Below are 17283 nucleotides of genomic sequence, written 5' to 3'. Positions count from 1 at the left end.
TCCAGTTCTGAGTCTTAATCTTCGTATACATATGTGCTTTTAAACTTTTAGCTTATTACCAATTGTTATTTGAAATGCTGTATGTATGGCTTGTGTTACTACAAGCATGGAAACATTGGAATTATAAAGTGTAATGACTTAAAAACCACTTATATAAAGTTATATATATATTTGCTGAATAAAAATTTAACAGTTTTCTATATAATTGAAAAATTTAAATATTAGTTTATTTGGCAATTGGAATCTAAATATCCCACTTCTGTATTTTAGTACTAGCAACTTTTTCTAGTAAATTTCCAGGCTCACCTTTTTGGGAGGCAGTAGAAAGCGGCTGGGAATATAGCTCAGAAGTATAACATCTGTTGTATTGCATGTGTGTGAAGCCCTGGGTTTGACCCCCAGCATCAAGGATGGGGGGGGGAGAGACAGAGAAAAGAAGAGGGAAGGAGTAGGAGGGGGTGAGGCACAACGAGAGACAGAAAGTGACTGAGACTCACTTTATGCTACGGATTCTTATAGAATACACTTTATGTTTAACTGTCTTCCTTGGACTTTGTTTTGATGATCACTAATAAACACACAGCTCAAATGTAATCATTCTGCAGCTCCCCCATTCCTTCCATCAGCAATTAGGGGAGTTAAAAAGAAGTCAGATGGGCAGAAGAACTGGAATTAGTCACCGAGGGGCCCGCAGCAGGGCAGCCTGGATACCATACAGCATACAGCGGGTGAGGCTTGGGTCTGAAGAGCTGGCAGTGGGGTAACTGGCCCAGGGAAAGCATCAGGCCACAAAGGCAGGTGATGGCCTCATAGGGGTTGCACTACTAAGAACCTTCATCTAATTCCTGATCCTTGGTGGTGGTGGGGGTGAGACACCGGTAGAGCCTGTCATATTACCAGTGATAAGCAGGGACACTATCATTCAGCATTCTTGTGCATGTGCAGAGCTTTCTGCCTTGTCCTTGGCCACCTGCAGAGGTCCACTGGAGAAGAGCCATTATAACCACCCTAAGCATTTTAAAAATACATCCTGGTGTAAGACTGAGAAAACAAGAGCTCAAGGCAAAGGTGGAATACACAGAAAGGAGTGCGTAAGTCACTGACCTGTGTACGCAGGGTCAGACACACAAGACGTTTTTAAATGCCAGTGCTAGTTACATGCTTTCAAGAACCTAAGAGTGACTACTGGCACCCAACCAGCTCTCTCCCCAAAACAACTAGAAAAAGCAACTGTTGCCCACTAAGAATTCAGTAAATATGTTTTTAAAAAAGAATTTGAGCGGGGCAGTGGTGGCACATGCCTTTAATCCCAGTACTTGGAAGGCAGAGACCAGCCTGGTCTACAGAGTGAGTTCCAGGACAGCCAGGGCTACACAGAGAAACCCTGCCTCGAATAACAAAACAAAACAAACAAACAAAAAACAACCCCCCAAAACAAAACAAAACAAAAAAAGATTTTGAACTTATTTAATACTCTGCATGATTTTTTTTAAAGATTTATTTATTTATTATATCTAAGTACACTTCAGCTGTCTTCAGACACTTCAGAAGACACTTCACAAACTTCAGAAGAGGGAGTCAGATCTCCTTACGGATGGTTGTGAGCCACCATGTGGTTGCTGGGACTTGAACTCAGGACCTTCAGAAGAGCAGTCGGGTGCTCTTAACCGCTGAGCAATCTCACCAGCCCACTCTGCATGATTTTTAAAATGAGCAATAACCACTCGTAATAAAACAATAATGGCAATAAAATCTTCAGAATGTAGAGTGTTCAATATGCATTTGTATAACTATACTTCATTTTCTTTTTAAATTCTATCGCCAAGATGCCAATAGACTAACAATCTTTGTTTATACATGGGTCTGTGCAGACTACTAATAGAAATAGTGAAGTATTGTTTTCAAGATTTATTCTGCAATCCATGGGAGACTGTGGTCAACCTTTCTCTGGTTAGATCAAGGCCCATCCCCAAGCAAAGACCTCGGCAAACTGATTCCCCCACCCCGCCCCCCTGCTGTATCAGTAGTTCAGACCACATAAATAAAGGTAAGTTCTTAATTTTACAAATATAGCCCTTACCTGAGCAGAGGAATCCCCACCACAGAGTAAGCATCACTCAGGTGCATGAAGATCTGAAAGAAGAAGCCCAGGCATCACAACGACACAAGCTACTGACAACCAGAAGCATTCGTTTTGAGTTCGTATGACTTGCATTTTAATAAGAGATGCCAGGACCTACTTGCCATGTCTGGAAAACACTCTATTACCTTTTGTCCTTAACCAGAGGTGAACCACATTTAGGTTCATTTTATAAAAACAAAAATCTGAGGTCGAGGTGGTGGGTGAGCTCTAGAGTCCTGTGTCAAAGAACTCAGACCCTTCTGTCCTGGAACTCTCTGGACTGAAGTAACTGGATAGCGCTGGGGTGGCTAAGACTTCCTCAAGTCTGGTCTAACTTCAAGCAAGACTTACAGCCATGCAGAGCTGGCTACTGCAGACAGCTCAGGCCAGGGACACTTCTGTAAGCCAGGGCGCCCTCCTTTCTACTATCTGCAGGTGAGTGTCTTAGTTAGGTTTCTACTGCTGTGAGAAAAACCAGGATCAAATGCAACCTGGGGAGAAAGGGGTTATCTCATAGTACAACTCCATCCCTGAGGAAAGTCAGGGCAAGAACTCAAGGAGGGAACCTGGACATAGGAAGTGAAGCAGAGACAAGAAGGACCGCTGCTTACTGGCCGGCTCCTAAGCTCTGTGCAGCCTGCTTTCTCGTACAGGTCTGGCCTACCTGCCCAGAGTGGCACTGATATCCACAGTGAGCTAGGCTCTCCCACATCAATCAGAAAGAAAATACCTCACGGACCCACGCACAGGCCATTTGATGAAGGTATTTCAGTGAGTTCTCTCTTCCCAAATAACTCCATCTTGTGCCGAGTTAACAAAACAAATCAAAACAAAACAAAACCCTGGTCTCAATCCTTCCTTCTGTTAGGTCCTGGATAGAATTTAATGTGTCATCCTTAGTAGACCATGTCAAGTTAAAAAATGGGAATTTCTCTGACTTTTATAGACTGATGGGACTTATAGACCATTCTAAACTATAAACCAAATGGTACTTTTGCCCCAAATGTCTTTCCCCTTACTTGCTGCTAGAGTCTGAACACTGAACCCAGGGTCTCACACATGCTGGGTAAAAATGCTCTACCAGTGAGCCACACCCGAGTCCCCAAGGTCAGGTTCAGTACTAGCATTTTCACCAGAGTCTTTCTAATACGGGTAATCTTCATCCAGATTTGCATGAGATGGTCACACTTGTGCACAATTCCTCCATCAACTGACACATCACAGCTGAGCTTTCCAATTACATTGATGATGCATTTTAGCAAAATTATTTAATAAAGTTCTGTTCAAATTTAATATATATTGATCTCATTTTCAGATACCAAATATCAGGGACTGTTTCTCTCACTATAAAACTGAATTCGTATCAATTTCATGGGATCAAATCAAAGATTTGATTCTTCATCAGTTTGAGTCATACATTTTATTATATGTTGCTTTGATACCAAGTAAGCTTTTGCATGATTACTTTAACCCATTATAGCTATTAGTAGTTGCATGGGATGGTGGATAGGAGCTAAACTGATGATATTTTGGGGATGATTTTGACAGTATACTGGAGTTAGAGGAGAGAAGGAGAAAACAAAGAGAGAAGATGAAGAGAAGAGACAACACAATGTCAAATAACCAAATATTTTGGGTATGTCATGGGGTTTTGTGGGACTGTGAAAGGTAGCTTGGTTCCCAGTTGAGCTAAGGCTTGAAGCCCAGGAAACCTAGAAGGGACAAAGGGACAGGAGGCGCTTTGCCTGTTTCTGGGGAACCAGGCCCCTGTCACTAGCAGCAGCCCTCAAAGATTTGTGACCATCAGTCACGTAAGGGCAATGCCCCACGACCTTCCACTGGTAGGTCACATAGACTCAAGACAGATCTCCATTTTAACGAGGTACCTAAAGGCCTGGAGGCGTAGCCAATAAGCTTTCCTTCCCAGACACTCCTCCCTGCAAAAGGTATTTAACCTCAGGCCCTCCCTGAGAAGTGGGGTACGGTTTTTACTCATCCACTTTCCGCCATGACAATAAATGCCTTAAAATCACAGACTGCCTCTTTTCATCGGGATCTGCAGTGGGGAGCCATGGAGAAGGCTTTCACCTAAAGAGCTACAGTCTAATCTCCTGTAGAAGGCCTCTCGGCACCTGGGTGTCCAAGAGTTTGAGAACCAGATGGCCTGGCCTCATCACAGGCCCGGGGACCCTGAAACAGCTCCGGCTGTCCCAAAACACCTCAGACTGCGCTCCCCCACCCCTGGAGTGGTGTACGGGGCTGCCTACAGCCCAACGCCTGCTCTGTGATGACAGTGTTGGGTAAAGACAGTCAACTTCCGACATCCTGCCTCCCTGAGTGGCCAAGCCCTGTGGTGGAGCAGAGGTAGGACCCATAATCCTGCAGGATTTATAGCAAGCACTATATTTTAGAGATGAAAAACATCAAATAAGGTGTGTGAGGCAACAAAAAGCCAACAACTCACAAAGGGTTCTGAATTACTTGGTCAAGTCTGTCCCCATTGAAAGTTGTATCACATGGAATAAATTTATATAGAAATTATGAAAATAACTGCCTACCTGCCTAATCAATTCAGATTTTTCAAAGTACAAGGAAGGCTATTTTTTGTTGTTGTTGTTGTTGTTACTCTCTATATGTATTTGTTCCCAATTAAAGATAAACATAATCCCACAAGCCCAACAAAGCCACTGGTAGAATGTTACACGTATGAAGACCACAGCCAGTGTCTGTCACATCACTATGAACTTTTTCTTCAGCTGTGGCCAAGGGACTGCAGTCTGGGGAAGATATTTTCTGCACTATTTGGCTGCGAAAAAGCAACAAGCTGCTTGGCCCAGGCAGACAATGGTCTTTATAACTGAGGCTGCCATGGAAAGTCTGGGAAGGAGACGGTGCTGTTGTGTAGAAACTGAGGTGAATATTCATTACCTCTATATTTGGATTCCTCAAATCAGCTTTCCATCCAAACTGCCTCATGAGAGCCAGTCCAATCACTCTTCCTGCCTCCTGTGAAGTGGCAAGTTATAGAAAAGGTAAGAATATAAGAAAGATGAAAACTTTAAAACAGGCTAGCATCCCTGGGGGAAAACCAACTCATAGCACCCGATAGCAATTTAGTGATATTAAAGTATGCCTCTAAAGATTGCCTAGGCAAGGCAATGGGCTGAATTTTACTTCCTCCATCTTTCAACCCCCCTGAGATCTCTACTCTGACAATCCTAGATGTGTGACATAAGACCATGACCTGCTTCATGTGATCCTTCTAATAAAGGAATGAACACACAATGAAAGACTAAGCATGACCATCCTATGTTTGCGTGACCAGATCAGCTTCATTAGACTCAATCTTTCTGTGATTGTAATTTTGGCTAAAAACTCCAGACCAATTCTGTGTTACTGAACTTTGTAAAGGTCAACTAAGGAGGTCTTGGGATAAAAACAGGTGTTTATCTGTGATGGTCTGTCTATGCTTGGTCCAGGGAGTGGCTCTGCTGGAAGGTGTGGCCTTGTGGGTGTTTTCCTAGCTGTCTGGGAGCTAGTATTCTACCAGCAGTCTTCGACGAAGATGTAGAACTCTCAGCTCCTCCTGCACCATGCCTGCCTGTTTGATGCTATGTTCTTGTTTTGACAATAATGGACTGAACCTCTGAACCTGTAAGCCAGCCCCAATTAAATGCTGTCTTTTAAAAGATTTAAAAGACTTGCCTTGGTCATGGTGTCTGTTCACAGCAGAAAAATTCTAAGACACCAACCTTTCCTTGACAGTCAGATTTTGTGTGCATTGGTGTATTTGTGGTCTCGGTCCCAGTGACAAGTCTAAAAACATCACACAAGCAGGGTGGTCCTCAACAGGCATATGGATGTAATAAAGAAGTACAGAAGTACCCCCAACATACTAAGACCCCAGCATTGGGATTCACAAATGCAAAGGACAGCTATGAACCTAGAGAAACCTTTATGCAGAAAGCAAAAGAAAGCCGTTATATGGAATAGCATACTATTCCTCTGGAGCCTCTGGAGCTAAGCTGAAAAGGGACTTGCACTTTTAAAGATGTACAATCCTATGGAGTCAGACTTCTTCCTCACCTGTCTGGGCTATGTTACCTGTTCTGTAAGCGGCATGCTTTTGGAAAGCAGGATCCCACTCGGGAGATGAGCCTACCTGTCCTGTGATGACCTTTCTGACCTTCCCGGTGCAGCGGCAGGAAACCCTGAAGGTCAAGTCCTCCTGGTTCTGAGCATCAGTTGCCTTCTCTGTGGTACTAATGAGTCTCTGTTCTTGCAGCTCTGTTCTAGTGACAGCTTCCCCTTGCTCCGGTGAGCCTTGTAGAAGTTTGTCCTGCTGGCTTTCTCCATGATCCTTGGCAACCTCTTGTTTCTCCTCTACTTTTAATTTCTTAGCAACGATAATTTCATTTTCTCCTGTTTTCCGTTTTAGTGGGTTTGCATCCCTTTGAGAAACTTTTTCTCTTTTTGGATCATGTTCGAGAAGTTTTTTCCAAAGTGAAATGGCCTCCAGCCAACTTCCTGGATCATCATTTACAAATCTTTGCATCTCATTAAGTATTCTTCCTAAATAAACAAAATCTCAGTTCACCCATCTTCAAGTTTTATGGACAGTTGTCTATTACATTCCCCAATCCCAGGTTTAATGGCCTTTATTTCTTTAAAATATTTTGCTGAATGGCTACACAAACAAGAATTGCTACATGAACAAAATTTCACTTTTATTTGGAATTTATATAATTTACCCTAGTAATATAAAGCAGAACAAACTTCACTATTTTACGTTCAGAGCTCTTAAGTTTTATCAAATTTATAGAAATCCCTTGTATTAGCTTAGCAAAGCCATTTATCCAGTGATAATATACTCAGCTAGATTGTGACGGTTTTCATTTTTTATTTTTTATTTTTGGTTTTTCGAGACAGAGTTTCATCTAAGACCACAAAAAAAATTGACATAAATCTTAAGATGAGTTTCCATGAAATTAAACTTCAGATACACAAGCCACTTTTTAAAGTTAAGGGTTGTCAGCTTGCCAAGGGAACTTTGATCTTTTCTTATAAACAAAAGCTAACAAAAGCCACCACGATTATCTGAAAATTATCACTCTACTTCCTTCAAGATGACAGTATGCAGATGACTGGAAAGAAACTATGCTACCCACAAGGCCTCAGGATTTACCCACAAGGCCTCAGGATTTCTCTAATGTTCTTTTCTTCAAGTCTTGGTTTCTGTCATCTGCATTTATTTCTTGAAATAGCTCCTTATAGATTTATATAATTCTTTGATGTGTTATGCACATAGCAATCAGAGTGAAGGTTAAGGTAGGGTTAAATCCTGCAGGCTCTGCCCTTTAAAAATGTCTTTAATCACGATCTTGAAATTATTTATACAACATAATTTTAAAGTTATGGAGTAGTTAAGAAATCTCCTAAGCTCTCTTTATACATGGTCATAAGTTTGTTGAAAACATTTAAGGTTCTAGGAGAAGAAAATTTTACTATGTAGTAATTTTCCAACTGTATCACTCGGTTAAGATGACAGTTTTTAATCAATGTGTGATGCATAATTGCATTCTGGTTATTACATGCTTTGAAAAATCAAACAAGTACAATGGAGTGTATTTATCCCTAGAAAGAAAACACATGAACAATAAAACCCAGAGGATAGGTGGCAGGTTCCACAGAGAAGCCACGGGGTCTGCTATAGCTATGAGACGATACCCTGTACTGAGAAGTCGGTAAGTGACACAGCACGGGTGTACCCGGAAGTGTGAAATGGAGACACACACTGTTGAGTGGGTAACCAAAGCGACAGGGAACACTGTACCTTTGTGCAGAGAAGAGACTGCAACGGGAAGCTGCTTCTTAATCAACAAGAACAGTCTTTCCGCTGACTTTAACTTCTTCATAGAGGGCAAATCCGAACAGGTGGTGAAAAACACTTTGCCTGAAATGTATTCAACCTAGACACAGAAAAACAGGTATCATTATGGCTGAGGGTCAGAATCAGGACCACTTTCCCCCTCTGGTCGTGTATGGATCACCTGTCTTCGGTTAGGTTCTGCAGTAGGTACTGTCAGTATGTGGTTTTCCTTTAAACAGTTACAAACACTAAGGTAGATTTTATCATGTCCATTTTCTACATCAGAAACTGGCATTTAGGGTAGGCTAAATTGTGCCCTTGAGTAGGCTACACAAACCTTGAGTGCTGGTCACAAATGGTTTTACAACCATTAAGCCAGGAGTCTCTGGCCTCAATGCATTTGTAATTTCCTACAGGAGCAGACTGCCTGCTGAGCTTGCTCTGCAAGATAACCCAGCTGAAACAAAGGATGGGGTCTGTGGGCTCTCCCTATATAAACGCAGTGATGAAAATTAAACATTGAGCCTTGATCAGAAACTCTGTCTTGGCTCCATCCTTCTCTAGCACCCCGTTCTTTTTTCATTTCCAGCCCCCCTTTCAGGTAACCCAGTTCATCCGTGGCTGTTGGACACAGCTACACTAAATAATCTGTTTGAGGTCGCGTAGTCAGACTATTGATTATGCTACTTCTTATGATGTACACACCCATGGGACTGGAAAATATGGAGACAAAAGATTTAGTAATCACACTGCCAAACCTCAACCGCTGCTTAGAAGTAGGCAAAAGAAAGCACAAACTAGGTATCTAGAGCAAGGCAGATGTTTCTTACATCTTTCCATTGTCCACTAGGGAAAATGCTGAACTATAGGAAATAATGAACACTGATGCAACAGACATGTAAGCTAAGATATAAAACTCATAAAACAACCCCAGGATATCTGATAAGCTACCCAGTATTTTAGCATTGAACATGGAAGCCACCATTTCCAAATACTGGGAGGAGAATCTTGTAAGAGCCGGGAAGCAGAGGATTCTAACCAACAGGAGCAGGTGCAGAAGCAACAAAACCTTGGCTGCAGCAAACTGTCAGATCCTGGCAGCGCTGGCTGAATTATGCTGATTGATAACGTCAGGGGTAACGATGGCATAGCTTAGGCCAGCCTGATGTATGGCCATGAAATCCTGAGTACCACAGATGGTAATGGGCAGCCATTAAAGAATTTTGATGAGAACTATGACAGCGATGATTTAGCTGACAGAAAAATTACCTTGAAGGGGCATAGAAGACGGGTGTAGAATGTGATGCTGGAGGGAGGAATAGATGACTGTGGTAGGAACGATGGGGCAGGTGGCCACGGCACAGGAAAAGAGACAGGAGTGAGGCATCCACATTACATAGAAAGAGTCTTTGGGATGCGCATGTGGTAGAGTGGGGAGGAAGGATGGGAAACTCACTGATCCACAGGGAACTGAATGTGCTAAATGTGGTGCGGGAAATAGTGTGTGGTGAAAAAGGGATCCTAGCTGTCATTAAGTTCAGGACGGATATCGATGGCCCTGGAGTTCTCTTTTCATATTGGTCATGGCTGACCGACACAATCCTAAGTTATCTGGAACTAAGGTACCAGGGAATGTGGGGTACCTTGTGCTACAGGATGAATGTGTATCCCAAGGGTCAAGTAAGGGAGGCTGGTCATTGTGGTGATACCGAAAGCCGGCAGAAATTTTAGACTTAGTCTAGCAAGCAGTGATTGTGTCACAATGACCTTGAAACCAATGCTGGTCACATGGTTGCTGCTGGGTCTCATGACAGTAGCTACTTCCCAGAAAAGCAGGTTGCTATAAGAGAAGCTTGGATCCTACCCCTCTCCTGCAGACATGGGTGCCCATGGAGGCCAGATAGACCCTTTGGAGTTGGAAGTGGGTGTCAGCTGTCTGAATGTGGGTGCTGGGATCTGAACTTAGGTCCTCTGGAAGAGCAGCTACCACTGCCACTACTTCTTAACATGTATTTACTTGTGTGACTGCATCTGTGTGTAACAGTGCGAATGTGGAGGTCAGAGGACAGCTCGTGGAGTCAGCTCTCCCCTTCCACTGAACTCAAGGCTGTCACGCTTGGCAGCAAGCGGTTTTTACCTGTGAGGATCTCTTAGGCCTTGGCTTATTGCTTCTAACTGATCATATTCAATTATAATATTTCAGAGCAACATAGCATTTTTATCTCAGTATTTGTTACTTGAAAAGCTATTTGCAATTTGTTTCTCCCGTTTTGAGTCCATTGAAAACAAAGTGTCTAACGCCTAACACTTCTGCAGATGAGCTCAGGGCCGTTCCTTGCAAGTGTGTCATAAATGGTTAACATTTTTATCTTTCCTTTTACATTTATGGACTCAAGTTTAGCCTAAAGCTTAGTAGATGTTTAATTTAGGTAAACTACAGTATCACTGGGAGGCAACAAAGCTCTAATTCTACTGATACTATTTAGACTTAGGGTGGATTTTTAAAGTACTAAATGATCTGTGGTGGTATCTAAGTTTGTTTTGGTTCATTTTATAAGACAGAAGTTAAAAATAGATTTAATTTTCAAAATGCCATCAAATTGAAAGAAAAGTAATGTGCAGACCCTTGGAAGGCTTATACAATCATTCTGTCCTTCAGAAATAACTACTCAACAACCCCCTTAGCTTTAACTATCCCCCACTGTCATGACACTATTAAAAAATGAAAAACTACTTGGCCTCCCAAAGGCTTGGGTTAATAGTCTCTGCTGTGTGGATTTGTAAAGATCAATGAGTCAATCGACAGAAGCCTATGCTTAGCTAGCACGACGTCACCTCCACGACATTCAATTGTATTTTCAAGACAATTATTGCTGATCCTTACCAAAAATTAGTGTTTAAGACATTACATATTGTATAAAGAGATTTTTTTCTGTACTGAGAGTGATCTAAATGTGTGTATTAAATATTTTAAAACATCCACATAGCTCTAAAGACATCTACCCCACCACTGGAACAAGGGAATCAAGCTTCAATCTGACCAAGTTACAGGAACCCAGTTTGCAGGAAACACAGAGGATGGAGCCCTAGGTTTCCAAATCCCCATTGCTTCTGTGCTGGAAATATAATGCTCTGTGCATTATGGGAGGTAGGAGCTTTCTAAGACAGAGCTTCACAGTGGATTGATGTTTCTGAGGAAACCAACTTCTTATAAACATGAGCCTGGGCCCTAGTGTGCCCCTGCACAATCTTTTTCTTTCTCTCCCTAGAAGCTGCCTGCCATGTTAGAAGGTAGCAAGAAGTTCTCACAGATGCAGTCCCTCTCTCTTGGGCTTCTGAACCTCCAGGGCTGTAAAAAGCATATTTCTTTTCTTTATACAGTATTCAATATGCAATATTCACTTACAGCGATACAAAAGGATCGAGACGTAGAGGAACGCATCAAATCACGCCATGGGGATGTTGGTGTCTTAGTTACTTTTCTATTACTTCGGACAGACACCATGACCAAAGGCAGCTTTTACAAGAACACACTTAATTGGTCGCTCGCTTAAAGTTGCAGAGGGCAAGTCCATGATCATCATGGTGGGGATTACGGTGGGAAGGCAGGCAGGCAGGCAGGCAGGCAGGCAGGCAGGCAGAATGCTGGGGTAATAGCTGAAAACCTAAAATCTTATTCTCAAGATGGAGACAGAGAGAAGGGGGAGAGATGGAGACAATGGCGCTCTCTCCCCCCTCACCCCACCACGTGCTCACCCACATACACACACACACACATACACACACACACACACACACACACACATGCATGCACAGACACACACACAGACCGAGAGACAGAGACAGAGAAAGGCTGGGCCTAGCATGGATGGGCTTTAGAAACCTTGAGGCCCATCTCCAGTGACACACCTCCTTCACAAGGCCACACTTCTTAATTCTTCCTTAACAGACCAACAATTGGGAACCAAACACTCAAATATCTCAGCCCAGGGGGGGTCAACCTCATCCAAACCAGCACAGTCAGGGCGTCTAGACCAGGGCCACTTTGTATCCCATCCAGGATGTGTAGTTTATGGGCACCTGAAGTGTCAACAAGGTGTCTGAAAAAGGGAATGAGTATTTAACTTTAAGTAGCCACTGACAGGGCTATTAGTGACCCTGCTGCACAGCCGTGGAGAGTCATGTTGAGCTAACTGGCTCTGTTGAGCTGAGAATAGCTTAATATATTTTTTAAGGGATATAAATACAATAGCAAAGACAAAAAAAATTCATAGAAATCACACGTGACTAGTCAAGCCACATGATAGGAAGTGTGACAGAAGCTAACTGTGAGGCACACAGCTTTTATTTTACAGATTGCTTTAGCTTAAGGGCAAACAACATAATCACTTTAACATGAAAATTCTGAGAGAAACACAGGTAAATTTATATACTAGGTGAAAAAGACTATAAACCAATCACAATGTGTGGATGGCATTTAAATCCCTACTAACTCACACAAACTTAAAAAGAAAAATGGTGCTATAAACAAATTCAACTTTGAATACTCATTAGGTATTTGTTGATAAAGGATGATTTTTTTTTAGCTATGTAAATGATAAGGTGACATTTTTAAAAGCTTCATCAGCTCCTTTACATTACACTATATGCCCTGCTCTGAACATCAGAATCTAGAGATACATAAATCCCACGGGTTGGATGTGTGGCAGGAGAGATGAATGGAGCAGAACTCACTGTGTGTTGAGCTCTAAGGCAGCTGGCTGATGAGCATGGTGAATTCACCGTATTATTTTGTTTGTTTCTGTGTCCATGAAAAGCATGGGAAAGGAATACACAGGAGGCTTTCTGCTGCCAGCCGTTTTGGAGGATTTACCTGAGTGACAGCCCCTGGGAAGGGAGCGTGTGGTTTCCTGCAAATGCAAACACCTGGGCTCATCAGCAACCTACTGAAGGAAAAACCTTTTGGGGCTCAAACCTAGGAATATGCACCTCCACCAAGCTTCCCTGGTGAGCCTTAACATTCACTAAAGTCATGAAAACACTGATTAAAAGTAAACAGTCACTTCTGAATTAATCTGCTTTATAAATTCAGAGGTTTTGAATATTAATTTTCTTCCAGCAAACCTAAATTTCTAGGAGACTCTTCTCACCACAAGAATGATCTTTTAAAAATATATATTTTTAGTTATTATTATGTATACACTGTTCTACCTGCATGTACACCTGCACACCAGAAGGGTGCACCCAGACTTCATAATAGATAGTCATGTGGTTGCTGGGAATTGAACTCAGGACCTCTGGAAGAACAGCCAGCCCTCTTAACCTCCGAACCATCTCTCCAGCCCCACCAGAATGATTTTTAAGTATCCTTGTACAACTCATTTTGTGGGAGAGCATTTATGGAGCACCAACTGTTTGCAATGCACTCCAGGCTTATCTATCTTTAGTTGAGTGAGGTCATATGAGCGTATCAGCCAAGGAAAAGTGAGGCTTAGGAAACTGAACACTTTGCCATGTTATGTTCCTTCCTGTGGCTTTATAGCATAGCCTCCCTCAGTGCTACAGTGTAGGTGTACTACTGTACTTGGTCCTCTACGTCTACCCCCTTGGTGGATTCAATATCTCAGACAGAAGGAATTTAGGAGGTAAATACTGAACGTGCGCAGACTCCTTCTTTGGTATCACTTCCTAAACAATTTGCTGACACAGCTGACCCAGCATTAGTGCCCTCTGCTACCTGCATAGTGTTCACATGAGCAAGTTATACGCACTACTTTGTATATAGACTTGAGCAACTATGCATTTGTGTACAGGGAGGTGTCTTAGATGTCAATATCCTCAGACAGATCAGAAGAACCCACCCTGCGGCAGAAGGTAAGCTTATTGCTGCAGTACTGTTAAATATTGATATCAATGATTACAAATCATTTTCTACAAATAACCCTCTTAATGTCTGTGTTTCCTTTAAATAAGCTTAAGGTGTTGGGGGCTGGGGAAATTTGACTCCAAGTGCTTCAGACGCTTCTCTGGTGCTCTGGCTGCTTTTTATCAAGGACAGTCAGTCAGTTGTGCAGCTGGACTGCCCTAATACCTAGCACGCCATGGAGGTCTCGAGGAAGGTACACAGTCACCACAGCTGCTTGCTACAAAAGCACACATCATTTAAAATGCTATTTCAGCCATGGCTTTTTCAAATGCCTTGCACACACACCCCCTTTTTTTTTGATCTTACAAGTCTTGGTAAACTACAGATGACCCTGCTGACCCTGAACTTATTTTTACTCAGGCCAGAGGGAGAGTACATTGCCTGACAGCCCAGCAGAAGGCCAGTGACTGGTACAAACAGACCTTCAGGTACTGTTGGAAGACTTCCTGAAATGATTTTCTCTTTCAAGGAGACAAACAGAAGACTTTTTCTAACAATCTTAAATAACCAGACTGGATGACACATTGTTATTTCCATACTAAGCTTGCCAAGTTAACAAAACAAATTCCTGGGCCTCACTATGGAAAAGTAACTTTTATTTACCAGATAGAATTGTCTCCGAGGCTTCCTGCCTCTGTCTGCTAACCTAGGCTTAGTGCTAGAAGTGTCCAGCCTCTGTACAATCTAATCTAGACCTAGAATGTTTGCAGCCTCTGAGACTTACTGATGAATAAACTCACCCTTTCTAGTTCTTTCTCAAAATCTGGTTGGATCGTTCAACTCAGTTGTTTTAGCTCAAACTCCTCTCCAAGCTGACTGATTCAATCTGCTTTCTGTCTCTGTCTCTGCTCTCTCTCTGCCTCTCCTGAATTGCTCTGCTTGGCCTCATACTAACTTTGGCAATCTGTTCTAATCTTCTGCCTCCTCATTCTCTGGCTTGCTCTGTCTTCACCTGTGTCTAGCTTGTTCTCTCTCTGCAACCTATCTCTCTGTAACTGTCCGGTAAAACTGTCTGTCGTCTCTCCCTCCTCCTCCTCCTCCTCCTCCTCTTCCTCCTCTCTCTGCCCCTGTTCAAGTAGCTTCCCTTTCCTCTCTCTTGTCTTGTGAGTTGGGCATGTCCTTGTTCTGTGAAATCTTTCTCTGATTCGTCACCTTGTCTGCCATTCAATTAGACATCACTTTCAAACATGGCTGCCTCCTTCTACAAACTAACTTGATTTTCATTGTTTGGGTTTAAAGATGTGTGCTAAGGGTTTAAAGATGTGTGCTAAGGGCATGCCTGTATTCCAGCCAGAGGGATTAAAGGTATGTGCTAAGGGCTGAGCCAGACCACAAATAGAAACATGTTTTTTCAGTAAATAGGGCAATCTTGGGGTTCACAGTGTGATCAAGTGCCCTGCAACATGTATATGCCCACATGTGGTGGGTTGGACATTATATAGTTATGATTGATTTCAAAATCTGAATATCACCAACATCATTTTGTAATTGTATAACTTGAATACATCACTGGATTCACCTGGTTAAGACTGGGTATTAGTCTTGTAGAGGAACCATGTTTGCATCCTAGCACCCACAAAGGGCAGCCTACAATCACCAGTAACTCCAGCTCCAGGTAGATGAGCTGATGGTTCAGGCTTTCACTAGTACTCTGCATTCATATGAGAGCACACACAATTAAAAACAAAACAAAACAAACAAAAAACTGAAACAAACTTTAAATCCTTGATGAATGCAGAGGTTATTATTTAGATATTTAATTTAGATTAAATTTATTTAGATTAAACGCTAGTCTTGGCAACTCTCCCCACTGCACCTGCATCTCCATCTCTGCCATCTCCATATGCATCTCCACCATCTCCATCTGGATCCTCACTGTGGGCAGAGTCCTTTTGTAGGCTTCGAACACTGCTCCCAGAGGCGAACAGCTAGTTTGGTTTTAGCAAGTTTCCCCTTTCCAAGAACACGTCACACACAAAAGTCCCGACCTATCCTATTACATCCTTTCCCTGTGTTTTCAAGAACTCAGCACATCCTGGTACGTTTTAAATCTGTTCACTAGTCACTCACTGAAACGCACGGGTAGCAGGGGAGAGTTCTTGTTCTAGCTTCTATTTACCACGTGTGTTGTGGGTGTACTGAGCATGTCTTACAGCCATCCTACAATGTAAAACCCAACCTTGTCAAGTAACAAGACTCAAACAAGTAAGCCCAAGAAGTATATCTGCATTTAAGGTATAAAGGAAGGATTCTAACTCTAGCTATTGCCATGTCATAGTTTCTTTTTTTAGGACTCCGGGACAAAACTGGCTTCCGCACTCCTCTGTTTACAACTTTGGCTGTGACAGATATGCAGTGACCATACTGGATAAAGAACGAAACCACCAGAGCAGCCGGTTGCTCTCAGCAGTCATCAAAGGTCCCGGGTGGGGCCCACTGCACGCTAAGGATGGGGTGCTCACAAGTCCTTCCCGGGCCTGAGCCCCACGCTGGTGCCAAGAGGGGACCCGGTGCGAGCGTGGCTCCCCCCGAGCACGGTGAGCCCGACTCACCTGCGTGGCTTCCAGCCGCGCGCGCACCTCCCGCATCAAGAACGGCTCCAGGCCGCGGCCCGCGGTGCAGAAGAACCGGGCGCCGCCAGAGGGGTCAGAACCCGGGTCTGCCTGGGCCACCGCCATGGCGCTCAGGCGCGACCCCGAGACCCGGTCACGTGAGCTCGGGAGCGCGCCTGGGAGTCTTCCGTGGAACGCGCACCTGAGCGTCGCCTTTGCAGGCCCGCCCCCTATAGGGCGTCTCGGAAACTACAGCGAGCCTCCTGCAGCCAGGCATCTCTTGATTGTCAAGGGTCCTGGGGATATACTGTCCTTACTGTCTTCATCAAAGACTGGGCAGAACCGGTGAACTCGGGGGCCAAGAGAAGAAATTCTTGTTCTCCTGCAAAACGTCTTTGTGTTCCCGACACTTGTTACATTTCTTGAATCTGGGCAATCACCTAGGTAAATAATGAATGTGCCATCCAGTTTAGTCTAATCGATTTGAGCTAGTGACGGTATTTGAATGTTTTTTTTTTTTTTTTAAAGAAAACCTCTTGAGTTTTAAAATGACAAAATTTGATACAGGTAGAATAAAATCTATCTCTAATTCAACAACATTAAATTAGCTATGCAGTTCTATATTGAATCAGTTATTAGAAACTGTTAGAGGAATGTTTCTCCAGGTCCAGAAATGAATGCCAGTGGGTAACTGACATTCTCTTGCCCCTTAACCAGTGGTCAGCTCCTGAAGGGTTGGGGCACTAGAGCCAAGTTCCTTATGAAGTCCTGTCGCCTGAGCTTTTCCAAAGGTGAGTTTTAAGTTGTTTCATTT

The 17283-nt window shown here is 43.1% G+C and overlaps 1 protein-coding gene across 1 annotated transcript in view; it reads right to left on the bottom strand.

The window, feature by feature from the left end:
* Positions 1-16617, bottom strand: part of Thumpd2 (THUMP domain 2 tRNA and snRNA guanosine methyltransferase) — a 36102-nt gene extending 19485 nt beyond the window's left edge. Inside the window, 5 exon segments of the mRNA XM_021149410.3 lie at positions 2081-2133; positions 5051-5128; positions 6285-6694; positions 7956-8091; positions 16470-16617. Of these exon segments, the coding sequence (XP_021005069.2) occupies positions 2081-2133; positions 5051-5128; positions 6285-6694; positions 7956-8091; positions 16470-16595 (803 nt within the window). The 5' untranslated portion in view covers positions 16596-16617.
* Between the last annotated feature and the right edge of the window lie 666 nt (positions 16618-17283).

Source organism: Mus caroli, unplaced genomic scaffold (assembly GCF_978045245.1).
Source record: "Mus caroli unplaced genomic scaffold, Mus_caroli_1 scaffold_18, whole genome shotgun sequence".
Classification (NCBI taxonomy): domain Eukaryota; kingdom Metazoa; phylum Chordata; class Mammalia; order Rodentia; family Muridae; genus Mus; species Mus caroli.
Note: the sequence above shows the minus strand (reverse complement) of the source record. Positions and strands in the feature narration are given on the sequence as shown.